The sequence below is a fragment of the Eurytemora carolleeae genome, unplaced genomic scaffold (assembly GCF_000591075.1).
Source record: "Eurytemora carolleeae unplaced genomic scaffold, Eaff_2.0 scaffold27, whole genome shotgun sequence".
NCBI classification, from domain to species: Eukaryota; Metazoa; Arthropoda; class Copepoda; order Calanoida; family Temoridae; genus Eurytemora; species Eurytemora carolleeae.
The window spans coordinates 7,974-30,485 of NW_019396259.1; the positions used below are offsets into that span (position 1 = coordinate 7,974).

Below are 22,512 nucleotides of genomic sequence, written 5' to 3' on the forward strand. Positions count from 1 at the left end.
GGGGGGGGGACTAAGAGTTAAAACAATAAACAAGAATTCTCAGATCCAGACATTTTACAAGATTAACCATGAAAAGGTCGGGAAAAGGGGATATTTATATTTATTTATATATCTCTAAAGCTAAATGTGAACAAATATATTGAATCTTTAATGACAGGCTTATTAGAGAATCGTTTTTTTTCAGTTCAAAAAATTTAATGTTTAGTTTTTTTACCCTTTGATATTAGGTTTTCCCTCCGATTTCAATATTAGATTATGCCAAAAAAAGATGATGTAAAAATAAAATGTTGTTTTCAAGAAAATTTAAGTAACTTATTCTTTCAAAAACTAATCAATTATGTTTTTCCCCTGATTTAGACACAACGACGTCAAATTATAAAAAGTTGTATTTTTACATTATTTTGTGTTAAAAACAAAAATTGCGTATTTTCTTGTTATTTTTCGGCGGTTTTGTTCCCGCAGTTTTCCGCTAAATATTTAGATTGTAAATCTTGGTTGAACAAACCGCTCTCTACTCTCTTAAAAAGCAACTATTGATACTGGATGATTTTATTATTATTCTGAGCATTTTTTTTGAGGGTTAAAGATTGGCAATGAAAAAAAAATGAATTTTTTATTTGTCGATTTCCATTTCTGCAGTACGTATATTTAACACGCACCTCTGATCCATCAGTAAAAGTAAATTCAATGACAATACTCGGCTTTGTTTTAAATGTTAAAAGATAATTTCCCTCCCGGGAATGTGAAAGAAATATGTTTAAGTTAATTGGTAAATTCAACAAGAAATATTTAAATGAATGGAATTGGAAACTTGTAGATTTTAGAACAATTCAGATCAAATTAAGCATTTCTTAGAAATTTAAAATATCCCTCAAGTTACTTTTTTCTCAATTTTGAAGAGTGCAGCATATTACTAATCATAAATAGTATAATTTTTTCATGTTCTATGTCACAATTCTTCAAAAGCTCTATAAAGATTAATTCTTAAAATAATGACAATTCATTATATAACTGTTCATTAAAGTTAAAAAGTATGAATTTTATACAAGGGGTATCAGAAAACTGGGAATTCTCAAATAAAATATTTCTAAAAATTAGCCCTAGGCCTGAAATTAAAACAAAATTATTGATTAGAAATAATAGTATCTTGAGCGACATTTCTTTGGTTAAAAACAGATTATTTAGTTCATAATTTTCAAAAATATTTATCGAAAAAATTACAAAACACAGTTTTTAGCGAGTAAAATTACATTTTTAAATTATTTTTGAACTTAAAATATTAATGTTTGCTACAACATGTGACAAAAATAATTGTCATAACAAATTAACAGAAACTTCATAATATTCAAATTAATCTAAGTTTAATTCAAAAAGAATTCATTTATGTTTCTACGTTTTTGATTTATTTTTTGTGCTTAATGTCCATAATTTGCGTAATTACTTACGCAATAAAGGAATTGAGCCGTTGCCACAAACTTTGATTTTCTAATCCCCTTAACTTTGCAACCCAATGAATTGTAGACCTTTGATATTTCAAACTATGAATTATGTTGAATCAAATAATCTAAATTTGAAATATTTTCACCAAAAGCAAACAAAAATATAATAATTAGAAAAACTGTGTTTGTGGCAAAAACTCAATTCCTTTGGGCAGAACATTTTAAACTCAAGGTAGTGCAAAATAAAGAATCAAGTTCATAAAAATGCAAGATTATTTCATATCATGTTATTGTTACACTTACATTATCATTACACATTTTGAAATTCATTGAAAAAATTACTAAGTAGCAGAAAGAAACTTTAGGCGAAATTTCAAGTAACCCTACATCGTATAGAGTAGCATGTCTAATTCACAACGCTTTATATGTAGGGGTACCCCGCAGTCATACCAAGAGAAAAATAAATTTCCTTCTTTTTCTCTTTGAAAATCGATTTATTTTAACGGAGGATCAATTGAAATTGTGTCTTTAGTCCCTTTAAAATCGAATTAAAGCTGAGTTAATTAAAACCAATATGGAAGGAAATTGAATTAATCAGAAATATGTTTAATCTCCTGTAAAAATATGTTTAATCTCCTTTGGAAATTCACGATTTCAAAATTGACTAATTCTAATCGAAAGTTATTTATTCAAACTACATTGATAACTGTTGAATGCACTTTTATGTTTAAACTTTTATATAAATATATGTAAATATACAAATACTTACTTTCCAGTGAATGAAATTAAAAAATGTGTTTTTTTCTGCATTAGAGAACTACAAAAAAATCTTTTCAAAATTCAATAAGTTTTGTATAAGCTCCTCCCCCCCTTATATATTATGTATATATATGTATGCATAATAGGATTTCAGAGGTTTAATTAGGATTCCTAATATGGCTTCCTAATAGCTCTACAATAGATTAGGTTTCTTCAATTCATTAATTCATTAATTCATTTTTCATTCATTTTTTCATAATTATTCTAATTCTGTAAGATTCCTAATATATAAGTAAACGATAGTTATATATTAGTTTTATATATCCAACCACAGCGCTCGGTCCCTAGCTTGTTTTATTTACAGCGCTTGGCCAGGAACTTTTCTTTTCTGTAGTATTGGTAAACAAAATATGTCACTTTTTATTTGGTGACAACAGCGCTCGGTCCCTTTTACAACCTTTTTCACAAACAATTTATTCGGATCAAATCTGTAAAAGAATATTTGCCATTTAAAATTTGAGATCGAAAAACGATTTTTTTCGATTTTTAAAAAATATTGACGCCCAGCAATTGTATTTAACCAAACCAAACTTGAAATCACAGTTAAACGAGAATAAACAGAGGTTGGGTTATAAAACGCACAAATATCTAATTTAATACTTTTAGACTTCGAAATTTATCTCTATCCATCTATTTAGTTATTTATCCATCCGTGTATATATATCTATCTATCCAAATATCTAATTATCTATTTATCTTTTCTATATCTTTATTCTATCTATATGTTCTATGTTTGTTTAGGCGATTGGTAGTTCGCAGAACCTGTCTGTGATTGTGTCAAGAAGAACAGAAGGAGAATATTACTGTCATGGGATAGCGGAGGTATTATATCAGGGAGGAGGGATGTAGGGGGGGGGGGTTTCGGAAAAAGGACAGGAAAGGAGAAGGATTAAAGGGGAAAGATAAGGATCACAAGGAAAAGGGAAAAATTAAGGAATGAATATAAAAGCAGGAAAGTTCACGGGGGGGGGGGGTAAGGGGAGGGGTTAAGACAAGGAAAAGGGAAACAGTATTTCAAATCATTTTTTGAAAATTAGATGTTTAAAGGAAATATGTATCTTTAACGACTGAGCCTTAATTGTTTGCATATTTCTTGAATATTTTTTTTTCAATAATTCTGTTTTACTGTATAATCTTTATTACATCAAATAATTTTGAAATGAATCCTCAAATGTCATGCAAATATGAATAATTAATAATAAAAGATAATTAAGACCGAGCTTTAAATAAATAATATTTTGATTAATTGAATTTAAAAATTGAAAAAGATATATTTAGGAAAACTATGATGTATTTTTCATTGAAACCAATACCTAGGGGTTTGATTTGGTGACAGCTCATCCTGCTCGCATCCTTCAGATGGATAAACCATTCATTCATTCTCCTCAGGTAATTCATCCTTCAGATGGATAAACCATCCTTTCATTCTCCTCAGGTAATTCATCCTTCAGATGGATAAACCACTCATTCATTCTCCTCAGGTAATTCATCCTTCAGATGGATAAACCACTCTTTCATTCTCCTCAGGAAATTCATTCTTCAGATGGATAAACCACTCATTCATTCTCCTCAGGTAATTCATCCTTTCGTTTGTGTGGGAGTGCGACCCAATGATTATCATTGTCACGTGTGATACAGCCGGACATCACGTGACCAACTGAACTGCCATTGGCCAAAGTTCTGGTGACGTAAAACGAACTATATGTAATAATATTATCAATCATATCTATTAAAAATGCAAAATGCAAAATAAAAATTTATAATAAGAGCAGACGTGAGATTCTCAGGCTCCTGTGGGATATCGTCGTTTTCAGATTGGTTGCGTATTTGTTGAAGATGATCTGTTTAATATTACAACTTTTATACAAAATTGCATATTTATGAATTTTCGTATAAATTTAACACAATTTTATATCAATTTCTCGAGACAGGCACATCAGATAAATGTCTTATAGGTATCGTTCAACGTCTGAGATTCTCAGATTTCAGCCTAGACCCCCTTTCATTTTTCCTTTACAGTCCCTTTAATAAGAAAAAAGATAGTTGAATTGTTTAACAGAAAGATAGATAGATGAACCATTAAAAAAAATGTTGGAAAGATACAAATAGTTTAACAAAAAGATAGTTAAATAAATAGTAGAACAGAAAGATATGTAGATGACTTGATGAGCAGAACGATAGTTAAAAAGACAGATAGAGAATCTGTAAGGAGGAAGTAGGTGTAAAGTTACAAAGATTAAGATCAAGAATCAAAACTTACAAACTCATATATTTGTTAGTTGATACATCTCTAGATATCTATCTATCTGCCTTTCTATCGTTCTATCTATCTTTCTATCTACATTTTTATCTTTATCTATCTTCTATCAGTCTATCTATTCATCATGAAAATAATTAACATACATTTTTATTTTCTTTATTACATCAAAATTATATATATATATATTATATATATACACATTTATGGTTTAAAAGTATTATTGTTTGACTGCAATTAAATACATAATGTACAATAAAACATTTTCTGAAGGTTTTGTTGCACTAATTATTCAAGTACATAGAAGTTTATTTGTATTCATTTATAATAATAAAACAAAATTCCCGCTCCTTCCCCTCCTTCCCCTCCATTCCCCCCCCCCTCCTCAATTCCTCTCTCCCCAATGCTGAAATTAAACTTGAATAAATGTGTTAATGTTAAACTACAGGGCAAAGATAGTTTATTTTGATTTGTTTAAATATAAGTGTTTTCTTTTTTCTCTATGATGCGTTTTAAAAAACTTGGGGGGGGGGTAACGATTCACTCTTTTTTACCTTGTAAATTTTCGATCAAGGAAAATGGTATTTTTAGTCTTCAAAGAAAATATTAGATTATTTTCTTATTTTCTCTAAAACAAATTAGAAAAAAAAAAATTGAGGCATTTTTTAATACTGGTGATGCACATTTTAATGCTGGTGATGCGTATTTGAAAATAAACAGAAAGTTCAATTTTCGACATAAGGTTTCAAGTTTATCACGTGTTTTAAGCCATGTTTCAATATTTTAAGCAAACACACTTTACATATTCTTGTGTTTACATTCAATAAATCCTTCATTCCTTCCACCCATCCCTCTTTCTTCATTTTAGTTTTTCTTTCTTTTTTTCTTTCTTCTTTCTTTATTTTCTTTCGTTCCTTCCTTTCACCCAACCCCTTTTTTTGTTTTAGTTTTTATTGATTTTTGTCTTTCTTCCTTTTTTTCTTTTTCTTTCCTTCCTTCCTACTTTATTTTTTCCTCATTGTTTTTTTTTCTTCTAGAATATATAAGTGAAAGACCAATGCTCTCTTAGCATATTGGCCTAATCAAAACAATTCAGAAACTCAGGTTATCATTTACCTGTTGCAGCATGTTAAGATTAGATTTTTAAATAATTTTTTACTCAACAACTCTTTATACAAGGAGTTTTGTTTGTAATTTTTTACTCAACAACTCTTTACACAAGGAGTTTTGTTTGTAATTTTTTACTCAACAACTCTTTACACAAGGAGTTTTGTTTGTAGTTTTTTACTCAACAACTCTTTATACAAGGAGTTTTGTTTGTAATTTTTTACTCAACAACTCTTTACACAAGGAGTTTTGTTTGTAGTTTTTTACTCAACAACTCTTTATACAAGGAGTTTTGTTTGTAGTTTTTTACTCAACAACTCTTTATACAAGGAGTTTTGTTTGTAGTTTTTTTACTCAACAACTCTTTATACAAGGAGTTTTGTTTGTAATTTTTTACTCAACAACCTCACTTCTTGAAACAGTTTAAACGTTTCAAAGCAGACTTGTTTTCTTCGAAATTGTAAAACTTTAAATTTGGCGGATTTTTCTGCAAACATTATTAGATTTATAAAAATCATAAACCTACTCTGGGGTCTTGTAAACATTATTAGATTTATAAAAATCATAAACCTACTCTGGGGTCTTGTAAACATTATTAGATTTATAAAAATCATAAACCTACTCTGGGGTATTGTAAACATTATTAGATTTATAAAAATCATAAACCTACTCTGGGGTCTTGCAAACATTATTAGATTTATAAAAATCATAAACCTACTCTGGGGTCCTGTAAGTTGCCACAAAAAATATAGACCCTATCGGTTCAGCTGTTTTGGTGTTTATCGGAGACAGACAGAAAGACAAACAAGAAAAACTTATGTAGAAGATAAGAGTGTAAATTATAGTACTGAATCAATATTCAATATGACAACGATCAAGGTTGCCGTTTTGTGACGTAATTTATTGATCCGTGACCATAACACTGGGCCCCGGCATTGCCTTCCCTTTCTCCATTTATTTATCCATTCCTCCCTCTGAATATTGGATACAAGTTTTATATCAATCCATATTTGCATACTTCTATATTTTATCTGTCCCAACAGATCTAAAATATGCATATCTAGATACTTTACTATTTATTCATGTATTTACATATTCACGATATATTTCCCACGCGGAAAATATTAATCGGACATTTTCTTTTTATCTTCTTTGTTCTGGGCTCTTGTCATATAGACACGGGATGGACAAACTATTTATCTATCTATCTATCTATCTATCTATATATCTATCTATCTATCTTTCTATCTATCTATCTATTTATCTATCTATCTATCTATTTATATCTAGGTCCAGGAAGGTGTAGAAGGAAACAATATCCGTGTGGGGTGTGGAGGTATATCTGTCCCTGAAGCTACAGGGGTGATTTGGTCCTACATGGGGGTTAATATTGACCCAGGTAAATGGGGGAAGGTTGTGGTTTAGAGATTTTTTTTCTCAATTTTCTCGGTCTTTGTTTTTTAACGACTTATTTTATTCGTTTAAATCGTACGTTTAGTGAGGTCGTTTATTCAATAAAATTGTTAGTTTAATAACATTTTTCGTTCATTAGAATCCCCGTTTAGTAAAAACAATATTGTTTTTCTATAGTTTGTTGAAAATTAGATTGACTATCTAGATAAGGAAGTTTAAAATAAATAATTCATCTAACATTGCAAAAGGAAATTGCAAGTATCGAAAGACCTTTTATACGGAATTAAATATTTATAATTTCAACTCTGCAGGAAACTCAAAAATTATTTGGATTGAAGTCGTTTCTCATGCACCTACGCGTTTTATTTTATAAATTATCAATTTTTACAACATGATATATCATTTTCCCATATGACTAATTTTCAATTCCAGTTTGCCCTGGAAACTAAGTTTTCCCTATTAAAGTCAATTCACTCAAATTAGGACTTTCAAACCAAGCTAAAACTGTCTCCATGGTTCTACCGTGATCCTCATCAAAATTTGAGTTCCTGAGCTATGCTCGGAGATTTAAACAAACAGACTGACAGACAAACAAACAAAGATTATTACTTTATATACACAAAATAAAGGTGTTAGTTATTTTTCCCAAGGACATTTTTCCAATGGGTGACTTCTCCAATGGCAACGTCCCAAATGTGCAACTTCATAAAGGTTTAGTTAGGAATTCTGAGGCGGCAAAGGTTGCAATGGGGGCCAGGAGCTGCAACTAGGATGGGTTAGAGGGACGAGCACTGCGACTTGGGAATTTGCTGCTTGGGAAATTTAACTGTTGGGAAGTTAACACTTGGGAACTTAACCTTGGTATTGGGAAACATCCTTTGTGAAATTGCCTTACATCATAATAATTATTTAAATTTTTATCTTTATTTTTGTATTTAGGAAGTCAAAAATATGAAGTTTTGACATCATCTGAGCAAGGTTTTAGATTCAATAGCACTCTTCTTATAAGACATTCAGGTAATTAATTAATCGTTAATTAATCAATCAACTAATCATAATTAATTTATCATGCAGTTTATCAATATTTCATTCAGTTAATCAATTTATCAATCAATAAAGAATTCAAGCAGTTAAACAATCAAATAGAAAGATGAAAAACAATTTATAATTATATTAATTAATTAATCAAATAATGCGAACAAACAGTAAATCAATTACCTAACTCATAAATTAATATGATCAAATATTTACTCAATCAATGGCTTGATAAATTAATCAAAGGCACTTTGTGATTTGAAACGAATTGATAAAGCAAAGTGTGATGTTTAATTGTTTTAAAATTAATTATGTTGGTAACATTTAAAAGAGATATTCATAAGCGAAACAAAAATTGAATTAATGAATAATTTTAGAATATACGGATTTTGGTTACTATGGGTGTGCTGTAACCAATCGACTGGGGATGGACGAAAAATCTATTTTGTTAGAGAAAAAAGGTGATAATTTATATTTCATTTTCATAAATTTGATATACTAGTTTTAAAGGAAAATGTAGATTGCCGATACGACTTTTCACCCTGTTAACGCCCCTAGTTTTATTGTGTTATCCCTCTTCATTAGCTTTGACTTAATCGTCACTTACTTTATAGAAAAGATCCTAAAATTATGGACTTTGAATTACATATGCATAATATTAGTACACAGCAGAGTAGACTTAAATTCTTGCATTGTATCTATAGATACAGGTTTTATCTTATTTGAATTACATATATATAATTTTATACATTGTATTTATTATATGGGTTTCATCTTATTAAATCAAATTTTTCTAAGCTTTACATTTCCTTTAAATCAAAGTGTGGCGAAAAGCTGTCTTATCAATTTGGAAAAAGATAAAACCCTGATAAATACCTACATTTCTTAGTTTTATATGGAACAGTTTAAGAAAATAATTATTCATAGTTTATAGTTCCTTTCAGTTGAATAAGTCTTGTCAAAATTGATATTATTTCAATAGTAATTATATTTATAATTTTAGAAACAATACCAGTTCTTATGGTGACTACCACAGTGCTGAGTAGTCTTGCCATAATCCTGCTTGTAGTCTGTATAGTCCTCTACTTCAGGAATCCAAAGACTTTAATCTATAGCCTTCTTTCGGCCAAGACCCGTTATGAATGTTCTTCGTATGGTGGTTTCATTGCTCTGTGGACACTTCTTATGACTGTTTTATTGTCGGGGACCCTTTTTTATGCTGCTTAATTTAATTGTTCTTGACCATCCTAACAGCTGCTTTATAGGCGTAGACACTTCAATAATGACTGTTTAATATTTTTAGACCTTTCTTAAAATTGTTTATTGTCCTATTCCTTGATACTTCTTAATCATGATTGTTTTATTGTCCTACTCCTAGACACTTCTTATTCATGACTGTTTTATTTTCCTAGAATTTTCTTGTGACTGTATTGTTGACTTAGACACTTCTTATGAACCTTTTATGGTCGTTGACACTTATTATGACCGTTTATTGTCCTAAACGCTTCTTACGGCTGTATTGTTGGCTTAGACACTTCTAATAACCGTTTTTCGTCCTTGACACTTCTTATTACCTTTTTTTGTCCTAGACACTTCTTATTTCTGTTTTTTTTTGTCCTAGACACTTCTTATTTCTGTTTTTTTTTGTTCTAGACACTTCTTATTTCTGTTTTTTTTTGTTCTAGACACTTCTTATTTCTGTTTTTTTTTGTCCTAGACACTTCTTATTTCTGTTTTTTTTTGTTCTAGACACTTCTTATTTCTGTTTTTTTTGTCCTAGACACTTCTTATTTCTGTTTTTTTGTCCTAGACACTTCTTATTTCTGTTTTTTGTCCTTTATACTTCTTATTACCGTTTTTTGTCCTAGACACTTCTTATTACCGTTTTTTAGACACTTCTTATTACCGTTTTTTTGTCCTAGACACTTCTTATTACCGTTTTTTTGTCCTAGACACTTCTTATTTCTGTTTTTTTTTGTCCTAGACACTTCTTATTTCTGTTTTTTTTTGTTCTAGACACTTCTTATTTCTGTTTTTTTTTTGTCCATGACATTTTATAAGCCAGAATTGTAATAGGGGCATGCCCAATTTAAGACAGGACCCTCTAATTCCTAGCCTAATCAATAACGTTTTTCTAGCTTGAAAAGTGTGGAATTCTGTCAATCTCCTTCAATGTTTCTTGTAACTAAAATCCACAAGTCCTTTTCAGAGAATAGCCAAAATTGAAAATTATCAAATTTCAAAGTTAATCTACTGCTATCTTGTTTTTTCTTGGTCAAATAAGGCCTAATGGTACATTTGGAAATCTGACAATCGATGGCTGCACTTGAAACAGTCCCTTTAATAATAGTGTTGGATATAGAAGGATGAGATCTGCTGGGAATCAGATATCTGAGAAACCATTCAAACCTAACAATATGCCCAGGTAGAGCCTTCCAGGAACATAATTAGATTTGATTGAACAAAGAACGTATTCTTTTCTATCCTCTTGAATTTACATTTTTTAACGAGGACCGTCAGTTGAATTGTTTGTTTTCGTTTGTTCTAGGTTCGTTCTCATCAAAATTGTACTTTCGAAATTAGGTTTTTTTTACTAAGATTCTACCGAAACAAATCTATGAAGTCTAAATTTGAATTGTATTTTTACTGTTAATCTTTCTTTTCATGAAATGTTGACTATGACTGACAGCGTTCTATTTTTTTGCAATCTTATTTTTGACACCCTGAATTCCTTAAATGTTTAAAAATTGATATAAAAACTGTGCCAAACCATATATTTTTTAACAGCAAAAAATATTTAAAATTTTTTTTTATTTTATATTCTATTGAGAAAAATTTAAGATATATCTTGGTTTCCGCTTTGCAGGAAATATACAAGAGGAAGAAATATGTTTATGTATTCTTCATTTTCTAAGCTTGCATGTAATATGTAGCTATGCCACGGCTACAATCGGATAAATGCTTTAGTGCATTTTCCATTTTTCTATATATTTATATATTAGAAATTCTTTTCATCAAATTTATGTTGGTTGCTCTTTTTTTGTATACTTAAGGTTCCACGTGTTCCTGGTATAGTATTCCATGCGTTCCTGGTATGGTAATCCATGTGTTTCTGGCATAGTGTCTCATGTGTTCCGTAGAATAGGTTCTATGTGTTCCCTGGTATACTATTCTATGTAATCGTGGTAAAATGGTCCATTTTGTTCCTGGTATGGGTTCAAAGTGTTCCTGGTTTAGTGTTCCATGTGTTACTGGTATAGTGTTAAATGTGTTCCTGGTATATTGTTCAATGTATTCCTGGTATAGTGTTACATGTGTTCCTGGTATAGTGTTCTAGCTATGTGTTCCTGGTAAAGGGTTCCATGGTGTTCGAGGTATAGTGTTCCATGTGTTCCAGGTATAGTGTTCCATGTGTACCTGGTATATTGTTCCATGTGTATCCTAGTATATTGTTCCTTGTGTTCCTGATATAGTGTTCCATGTGTTCCTGGTATATTGTTCCACGTGTTCCCTATTATATTGTTCCTTGTGTTCCTGGTAAAGTGTTCCATGTGTTCCTGGTATAGTGTTCCATGTGTTCCTGATATAGTGTTCCTTGTGTTTCTTGTATCACTATCACATTAGGCTAGAATTCTATTTCCTAAAATGTGAAAGTTTAGAAATGAGGAATTATTCTGCTGTCGAACTAGGATCATATATTCTAACTTTAATCATTGTCAATATGTGTAAAATATTTTGGAAATTTTCAAAATATTAAATGTCTAACTTTCCTCTTTATTTGAAGAATTGTCTTTTATATCTTTCCAACTCCAGGGTTCACTGATTTTCTTCATTTCTTTTATTTACCTTTTGCAAAATTAGGACTGCCTTGCTCTTTAATTAATTTTCTTCTCTTAATCCTATCTCTGTGCTATGTTCAATCTGTGCTCATTTCAATCTGTGCAATTACAAATTGAATGTTTTTTAGAAAGCTCTTGGGCTATACTTCAAATTGTATTGTACAGTGAAGACAGTGATAGTTCAAGATATTTCTGTAAATATATCTAAAATAGCATGTAATGTAAATCCAATGTATCTAATGAAATGTTCTAAATATCTTTAAATTTATTTCATATATGTATTTACACATTCAATATGTTTATCAAGTTAATCCATATAACTATCAAATTTATCCCTATATTTATCAAGTTGCCCTATCAATTTTTCTCTATATCTATCTATTTGATTCCTATATCTATCATCGATTTGAAACTTTTATCTCTCAATTTGATTCCTATATCTTTTTAGTTGATCCTTATATCTATCAAGTTGACCCCTGTTTACATAAGTTGATCCATATATCTATCAAGTTGAGCCTATATCTATCAAGTTGATCCCTATATCTAGCAAGGTGATCCCTATATCTATTGTAGATGCTCCTCTGAGGATGAGCGGGGGGAATGGAATCAGGAAGACGACCTGTACACTACTCAGGATGTAAACACAAACAATGCAATGGAATTCTCACCCAAACCGGTATTTTTTTTAAATAATAAAATTTGGTTTCATGGTCGTAACTAAAGAACACGTACACCCCCCCCCCCGCAAAAACTTCTCGTCACTGGCCTGTTTTTTACGATACAAAAAAAACACTTTAATTTACACTTTTAGTCCCTTTAATTACACTTTTAGTCCCTTTAATAACAGTTTTAGTCCCTTTAATAACAGTTTTAGTCCCTTTAATTACACTTTTTGTCCCTTTAATTACACTTTTAGTCCCTTTAATTACACTTTTGTCCCTTTAGTTACACTTTTAGTCCCTTTAATTTCACTTTTAGTCCCTTTAATTAAACTTTTTTGTTCCTTTAATTGCACTTTTAGTCCCTTTAATAACAGTTTTAGTCCCTTTAATTACACTTTCAGTCCCTTTAATTACACTTTTAGTCCCTTTAATTTCACTTTTAGTCCCTTTAATTTCACTTCTAGTCCCTTTAATTTCACTTCTAGTCCCTTTAATTTCACTTCTAGTACCTTTAATTTCACTTCTAGTCCCTTTAATTTCACTTTTTGTCCCTTTAATTACACTTTTAGTCCCTTTAATTATGCAATTTTTGGGTAGAATTTATCTGTCAAAGATTTGAGTAACGAAAGTATGTAAACTATAGGATTCTAAAATGCACAAATATGAATGTCAAGAATTAATAAATGCGCAAATACAATTCTTACTGTACATATACTATACATATTGGTAGAATTGATGGTAAATCTAAACATTAAATTAGACTGAGTGAAGGCATACTATGAGTCTAGTAAATGTAGATTAAACTATTTTCAATCTTGTCTCCAGAACCAATATGTTGATTATATATTTTACATTTTCCACAGATTCATGGAAGACAAACTCAATTTATGGTATTAGCGGGCAAATAGACTAAATCAGGGCTTTGATTATGTATTTAATCAAGGGCCTATGATTAATTGATACATCAGGGGTCCCTGGATTTAAACTGCCAATACTGTTATTTTATAGTAAATCTACTACATGTCCCCTACAGCCCATTGAAATTCAAATTCAGGACTATATATTATAATGTTTCCCTTTGTATAGTTTTGTATTACTCTCTGAAGTCCTGAGTAGTCTCCTGATTACTAATTGTAGCCCACAGTAGTCCCGATTCGAGGACTATATATTATAATGTATCCCTCTGTATATTTCTGTATCAATCTTTGAAGTCCTGGGAAGTGTCCTAAATACTATTATTAGTCCTCCGTCCTCTTTATACTTCCCCACCCCTCCTCTCGTAATGTAATCTCCCCCTGGTCTTCATGGGGTTGCGGAAAGACATGGTAAACACTTGCATAATGCGTATAGCTAAGATGAAATTTAAGATGAAAGGGAAAGACTTAGACTAAGGTTAAATGTTTAAAACAGATTTTTTTAAAACTACTTTTTGAGGGGAAAACACCCCTTTACAAATGGGTACAATCTCATTCTTACCTACCACACCTGATTTTAACTGTTGCCCATAAATCCCAAAGGGGGGACATGTCCCCTGGGACGCCCACGGGGGGACAAGAGGACAAGTGCCACCCCCTGTATACGCGCCTGCATGATATTCCTTATTTTCAAGGGCCCTTTTTATAATTTCAAACATGTACAATGGTCCAAGGCCTACTCTGATTTAGAATCCTAATATCTTTGAAATCAAAGGCTGACATGAACAGGTGGAAAAATCTTGGGATTAGAAAATTTTGTTTGTTTCAAAGACTCAATTCCTTTACAGTTTATTTGTCAGTTTATTTGGCATTGTCATTTTGTTAAAATCTTGATCAGAAATGCGTCAAAACACCTTAAAATTCGTAACGTTCACGACTGAAATAGAAGAGGGTCCTCTTTTGTAATCAAATCCTTAAAGGGACAGAAAGGATAAAATCCTTAAAAGGACAGAAAGGATAAAATCTTTAAAGGGACAGGAAGGATAAAATTATTAAAGGGACAGTAAGGATAAAATTCTGAAAGGAACAGAAAGGATAAAATTCTTAAAGGAACAGAAAGGATAAAATCCTTAAAGGGACAGAAAGGATAAAATCCTTAAAGGAACAGAAAGGATAAAATCCTTAAAGGACAGAAAGGATAAAATCCTTAAAGGGACAGAAAGGATAAAATCCTTAAAGGGACAGAAAGGAAAAAATCATTAAAGGGACAGAAAGGATAAAATCCTTATGGGTCTGAAAGGATACAATCCTTAAAGGGACAGAAAGGATAAATCTTTAAAGGGACAGAAACGTTAAAATCCTTAAAGGGACAGAAAGGATAATTTCAAGTGAACCTCTATGCAAAGATGACACTGTCTAATATATAACGGTGCCCTTGAAACCCTTATCTGTTTGGAGACCAGGTGTTAGAGTGTTTAATTCTGTTTATTCCTTTATGTTTTCTGCATTACATAGGAATGTACTATGTCACTTTTAGTGAGAAACCACAATTGAAAAAATAATTGTTCGAAATTATAAACATTGATATCTAATTCATACTTGATTAGACAAAACTTATAAAGGTACCGTTGTGAATCCGGCATTGCCATTGCAAAGAGGACACTTGAAATTACTTTATCAGTCCCTTTAACTAAAATAAAAAACTGACAAAACATGACTAATGTTTATGTATCAATGAATGAGAAATTTTGTTAAAAATATTTTATTTATTTCATTTCGAAATTAGATTTAAACTTTTCCTTCTTTGAATTTCTTTTCTTATTTAAATTTGAAATATTATTAAACTTTTTGATTTCGTGAGATGAAAAAATTTTTCTTCTTTATTTTATTGGATTTAAATAGTATTAGATTGTGATGCATTCAAAGGATTAAAGTCGGGATTAACTTTTAAATGCTTTAAATTCAATTCAAACTTTTAAGTCAAACTATGCCTCCAAATTTAGGGAACTTATATTGCTTATTTTCTCAAAATAATTGCATTAAAGGGACTGTAAGCGTAATTTCGATTGTGAACCTTTATGCAGCGTTGGCAATGCCCGATTCACAACATGTACCCTTTGTTTGATGAAGTATGAAAATATATCAATGTTTATATATTTCAAAAACGAACTATTTTAATAATTCTTTTTGTATACAAGTTACTTGCGCATTACTACTGCAGAATAACATAAAGGAATTATAAGAATTAAATACTTGTAAGTCTAGAAAAACAACATAGTTGATTAGATAAAGATTTTAAGGATAATCTTGGCATGCAGGAGCACTAGAAAATACGATGAAAATTGTGAAATATTCAACAAATTTATTTTATAAAAAGATTCTAATTTTAAAGAGCCCCGATTTTTGCCCTTATGATAATAATGATAATAATGATACGAGATATGAAATCAAATATGAATATTTTTACAACACGAAACCAATTAATATTATTTTTGCCTATATATTTACTGACCGAATATTATAAATAATAGAATAGGGTAGGGTAGTGAGTATATTAATAAAGTATATAAACATGACAGAATAATAACGGATAATATTGAAAGGAGAGTATAATTAGTGTCTGTTTAATTGTAAAACTAGTTTGAGTTTCTATTTATCATATATAGAAATTAGACCTGTCAGAGACAAGACGTATAGTCTTCCGAGGAATAAAATTAGAAAGGGAATACACAGGGTGTCCCAACACCAAGTAAACAAGGTGTCCCAACACCAAGTAAACAAGGTGTCCCAACACCAAGTAAACAAGGTGTCCCATCACCAAGTAAACAATTTGTCCCAACACCAAGTAAACAAGGTGTCCCAACACCAAGTAAACAAGGTGTCCCAACACCAAGTAAACAAGGTGTCCCAACACCAAGTAAACAAGGTGTCCCATCACCAAGTAAACAATTTGTCCCAACACCAAGTAAACAAGGTGTTCCAACACCTAGTAAACAAGGTGTCCCAACACCAAGTAAACAATGTGTCCCAACACGAAGTAAACAAGGTGTCCCAACACGAAGTAAACAAGGTGTCCCAATTCAAAGTACACAAGGTGTTCAAACATGTAGACCGTTTTTTATCTAATAAATAGTATGCAACCTGAGGCCGAATTTAAAGAATTTGAGCCGAAGCTTAAAATTGAGACGCGGCTCATATATGGTTGGTTCACTTAAAATTGTATTTAATGTTTCAAGATTTAAGCCGGCGCTCAATTGAAACCGGTTTTTGGAGGATTAAATACGCGGCTCAAATTAATTAATTCGGACTCTCATGAATGCCGCAAATTATTTCAAAGATCAAGGACGATCTTCAAGCTGTTTCAACACTTTTAACAATAGACTTGATATTACTTTACTAGGCTATAAATCTGCTCTAGTATACCTGTACCCTGGTATAATAAACAAGTATTGGGGGATTATAAATATATCCAAGCTGAACTAAGCATTTTAATCTATGCTTAAGTACACACAGTGTAAAAATGTTGCCTGATAATGGAACTTATTGTATCGTTAATCCATTCATAAAGCATAATTTGTATTAGGTTGATTCCTATTGAATGTGGTCCAATGAATAGCATAAAAAGCTTATAGGATAAGGAAAATAAATGTTAGCTGTTTATTAATCCCCACAAATCAAAATCTCTTTTTGTTAATATCGATTAAAAATTGCATTATCCAATAATGTACCACGTATAATTTTGTACAGGACTATCTTGATTAAATTATAATACTACAAGCGCAACTAGGGGCGGGGAGAACCCAGTTTCCCCCCCCCCCCTCCAGCATATTTGGCCCCCTTGGCCTTTGGAGGGGCTCCTCACTTAACTCCAGCATAATTATGATTGTGAACCATCTTTTTTCAAATTTTGTCAATTAAGAAAAATACCAACATTTAGGTTTAACGCTACACGCATCATTTCTAATAGAATTTCCAATTATTTACTTGTTTTCGATTCAAAGAACGTCGACAGTCATTCTTAATTTAACCTCTCACACACACCTGCATATATATTACTTCTCATGAGTATTACAGTACATATACAATTCAAGGTTACACAGAACCTGACAACCTAAGAAGAACAAGAAATTAAATAAGGATTATATCGGACTGTTAGGACTTTTGCAGACTATAAGAGTAAAACAGGGATAAGCCCCTTACTGGCAAACATGGACATCGAAGGACTTCAATCAGAAAGACTATTTTGGATTATGAACAGACAAAATAAAGTCAAATAATGCAAGGAATATACTTACTACTCAGGGCCATGGACCTACGATTAAGGGACTAAAAAACAAAAAACTGCTGTAGACCGACTGTAATAGGGGACTTTATATACATAGTGAATATGACTAAGTCTGGGACTAACAGACACTAAGAAATACATGAAAAGACATGAAAGACCTGATAGCTACGGGTTATGTACCGTAATGAAGTTCTGAACAGGATTATACAAACTTAAATAATTATATTGAATAATATTGCAGGACCTGATAGCTACTGGTTATGTACCGTATGGAAGTTATGTACGGGATTATCCAAACTTCCCTGTAAGTGCTAGCCAAACCTCCCTTCAGTCTGCTGGTCAACTCAACCCTAGGCATTCAACTCTCCTGGTTACTGATCCCAGGTAAACAAGTGTACTGCCCTTCCGGGGGAGATGTAAACAAACTCAGAGCTGAGTTTGCTGTGTTCTATTTACATTTCTCCCAGAAACAGTTGTACAGTTGTTTTGTAAACAAAGATGACATTCTTCCATAATTTATTGGGAAATTATTTTATATCTAAATAATGAAGAAGTGTAAATTGTGACCTATTAGATCACACCTGCAATGTAATCAATGTCAAATATTTTCAAGAATATCTAATAAAATATGAAGTGTTCCCTGATATTCTAGTAGTTTAAACTTTCATATAAAATTTACATCTTTCCAATAAAATCTCGAGGATTTTGTTCAATATATGTTCATTGTTCAGGTTCTCAGCAGCTTATGGAAATCCATATCTCCGATCTCCCCCAACCCTACCCCAATACTCAACCTTTACTCCACCGGACTCATCTAGTCCTGTCTTAGCCCCCCACCAGAGAATCAGTCTACAACCCTTGAGCGAGTTTAGTTTAAGGAGTCCGGAAAGTACCCGGACCGGAGATTCTGGACGGGGATACGGATCAGAGTCAAGCCGAGGATTTGGTATGGATTCAAGCAGCTTAGGAATGGATAGTAATCGAGGGATTGAAAATGAATTGAGTTTTGAAAATCAAAGAGGAAATGAAAACGGACGTGAGAATCGTAGAGGACCAGAGAATGGTAGATTATTTGAAAACGGGCGGTTGTTTGAAAATGGAAGGTTGGGAGATCAAGGGCGACCCATGGGATCCATTATGGGAATTGGGTCTCAGCAAATTCGACGCCATGTATCTGGAGATCTTTATGCTGCAGTCTCTAAACCAAGTCTTGTTTCCGGAGATCTGTACGCCACTGTAACCAAACCAAATCAGTTTAGTACAAGTATAAGCACAAGTCCTGCACGAGATTCTGCAGATTCCAGCCCGCTCCCAATCAATCAATCAAACATATTTATATCAGTTGATAAAAATGATATGGGAACTCATGTTTAAACATTAAAAAGTGAACTTGCCGAGACCAAAAGAACAAAGAAGATATTTCTGTTCCTCTCCTGCTGATATATATCAACAAACAATGTACAAATTGTCATGATATTTATATAAATTAATACATTAAACAAAATATTATTTATAAGGGGAGTAAACAATCCATCCTAAATACCTAAAAATATCCTTTAAATTTAGAACATCCGATTTGGACTGCGAGGATTACGTACAGTGAGTCTCATAAAACAGTGAACAAGAATTACGGTAAAAAAGCAATCTTGTCAATCATGATTGTGTTTTAACACAAACAGCTTTTACAGTTTCTAGTAAACCAACGTTATAAGTTAAATGGGAATGTGATAACACCACAATTCCTGTATTTCATGTTCAACTGAAGTCTAACTGTCGTCTTGCTATTTTATGGGTCTGACTGTAGGAAGGATGGGGCTAAAGGTACGACCATGTCCATCAACTTTTTTCTCTCCGCTCTGTGTTCAGTACACTATGTGCAAATTAGCTTTTTTATTTCCCCTAATCATATATTTTCATTGATTCCAAAGTTTTGGTCGTCATTAAATTATAATCCGTTTTCTCTAACATTTTTACCAAAGCGAATAGAATATCTATTAGAGGGGAATTTACTAGAAAAAAGTGTAAAACGGCCATTTTGTTGTACTGTTTCCATACTGCAGGTGTACTTCACATATTTATGCTATATAACCTTTTCATTTTATAGAAAATCTAAAATTAATATTAAAAGAAAACCAAATTATGAAATAGGCTGGTTTCATAATTGACCAATGATCATTTCACATAGACTCTATGCCTTTTCTTTTACAAACGATGATTTTCCGTTATAACTATAAAGCAAATGATGTTTTTTATTCACTTAATTCATTTATAAAGTTTATTTAACAGCTTTAAAAAATTCGAAATTGAAATGGATAGTCTAGGGAACATACTGTATTAATGTACTTTAAACTTTAAACTCCCTTTCAGGCTGAAAGGGACTGAAAAAATTCATACCGAGAGATTCTCTAAATTCCCCTGTAATATATATTCTATTCTCTTTGACTTTAACTCATCCATCAAAATTTAAAAACTAATTATGTTTATTATTATTCAAGTGGCCTTCACCCAATTTTAAAAGTTAGTAAACTGTCAAATCTCAACTTTGTAATTATAAAAACTTTATGTTTTCATAATTTAAATAATCTAATCTATATCCGTAAAATGCATAATAAGAAAGTTTGCAAACATATTTTTAGAATTAGTATATTTAATGTCATCGCCAAAAATTTTATTTAACATGTTTGTGACTACTTTCGAAGATTTGGGAAGGTTTAAATTTGTCAGAATGAAAAGTACATTTTATGATTTTAGGATGCATTTCAAAGGTGCACCATTTTTGTTTGCAAAATTGATGAATTTCCTTAATAGTTGCTTTCAATTAAATTCAACTAAATAAATGAAAATTCATTCAGATTGCTGCATTGTATATTGTTCAACTACAGTTAAACTCATATTTAAGAAGACATCGGAAGAATTTATATAATGTCGCCTTGAATTGGAATTTGTCCACGTTATCCAACAGCTTCATATAATAGAGGGGTAGGCGGTTTTATCAATATAATAAAGACAACTTTTTATGTAAGTTTTAATTGCTAAAAAGCTTTTTTAGAATTAAACTAGTACAAGTAAATAAAGTGAAGCTTTATTAATTGACGGCTTCCCTTTGTTTCCATGTTTGTGTATTTATACTAATTAAAAGCTTGATATTAATCAAAATTGAAATCGAAACCCGTCTTTATTTTATTGATATAATTGCCTACTACCGTATTTGGGCGTTTATTTCTGTATAAAATCATATATGTTATAAAAAATTACCAGCGGCAAAACCCAATGAAAAATAATAAGACGACATTTTAAAAATTCTTCCGATATCTTCCTATATGTTAATTTATCTGTAGTATATATAGTTTAAACTTACAGAGTGGAAATATATAAATAGCAAATAAAAGGCCCACCCTCGTTTCTCTGAAAGATACCCGGGGCTGATTTACACTTATAATTAATTCCTCTCTATCTATATCTATACTCTGTGTTTAAGCCGTTTTAAATAAAATGATGAAATAAACTAATAAATGATTAAAAACTTTTTAATTTATTTAAATATTTCTCCTTCTTGGCAAAAAGTATGTCTTAGAGGTCTGCACATTTGTAAATTATTTATTTTTGTAAAAAAAACTTGATTTTCTAAAAGTCATGAAACATAATTTGGAAAAATCATCCACGTAGAAGGGGCAAATGTATTAACTTTTTTGTTTTATTCATTCGGGGTCGGATTGCGGAAAAGCTACAGTGAAACCCTTAATAACGAATACATTGAAAGAATTCATCAAATGTCGTATTCTTTACTTTCTGATAATGAAATGTTGTAGATATTTAGTTTCTTAATTAAATGATAATATGGAACTCTTTAAAACTGTTCCCGCATATTCATGGCTATTTATTTATTTTCGCAAATACTGAAATTTACGTAATAAAGTATAAAACTCATTAAATAATTGTCAAGGCGACATTTGATAAATTCTTCCGTTATTAAGGGTTTCACTGTACGATTTGGGATTTTTTATTTGATTATTCAAAGAGTCGAAAAATATCACATAGCCAGTTCAAGAAAAACACTATGTAAAGGTTGTCAAAAAAACTATTTTTTACAAGGTGCGTTCCTAAAACAATGTCTTGATAGGTTACCTCTAGTTACAGAGCAGAATATAAAAAAAGATAAAGAATTTTTTATGTTCAAACATGATTCATATATTAACGAAAATACTGATTACTGCAGGCCAAGGATGAAACCCAATTATAAAAATCATTCATTAGTTTGAAAAATAAAGTAATGAAAATAAAAAAATGAAGTAATAATTATTAATGTTAATTATGACTTAAAGAAAATGAAAAATAAAGTTATCAGAACGGAGAAAAGGAGTTCACAAAAAGTAAGAAAGGGCTGGAGTTGATGAATTAAAATACAAGAGAAAACTGGGGGATTCTATCTCTCTGTAAATTATTCATTTGTCTGTAAATTTAATCAATTTTGTCTGGACTGTTGAATTTACAATTTAGTAAATCTTAGAAAATTCAAGTTAACAATTCTACAGTACTAAAAAAATCTGTTTTTATGTATTTAAAGCACTAAAAAATTAAAACTAAAAAATTTTGAATTTAAAATTGTGAAAATATTTCTACCAAATTTTTTGTGAAATTTTTAAGACATCTTGAACATTTTATCTTAAAGTGAGGTTCTGCAAAAATGCTCTGATATTTTACGAAAATGGTTTGAAATTGGCGAAATTGAAAAGGAATATTTC

At 31.0% G+C, this 22,512-nt stretch overlaps 1 protein-coding gene across 1 annotated transcript in view; it reads left to right on the plus strand.

The window, feature by feature from the left end:
- The window catches only part of LOC111699563 (irregular chiasm C-roughest protein), a 23,240-nt gene extending 3,736 nt beyond the window's left edge, over positions 1–19,504 (plus strand). The window contains exons 4-13 of the mRNA XM_023470264.1: positions 3,000–3,080; positions 3,576–3,647; positions 6,913–7,021; positions 7,975–8,052; positions 8,448–8,531; positions 9,074–9,161; positions 10,433–10,495; positions 12,483–12,585; positions 18,012–18,154; positions 18,502–19,504. Coding sequence (XP_023326032.1) covers positions 3,000–3,080; positions 3,576–3,647; positions 6,913–7,021; positions 7,975–8,052; positions 8,448–8,531; positions 9,074–9,161; positions 10,433–10,495; positions 12,483–12,585; positions 18,012–18,154; positions 18,502–19,144 — 1,464 coding nt within the window. The 3' untranslated portion in view covers positions 19,145–19,504. The remainder of the gene's footprint in view (positions 1–2,999; positions 3,081–3,575; positions 3,648–6,912; positions 7,022–7,974; positions 8,053–8,447; positions 8,532–9,073; positions 9,162–10,432; positions 10,496–12,482; positions 12,586–18,011; positions 18,155–18,501) is intronic.
- The last annotated feature ends 3,008 nt before the right edge of the window (positions 19,505–22,512 follow it).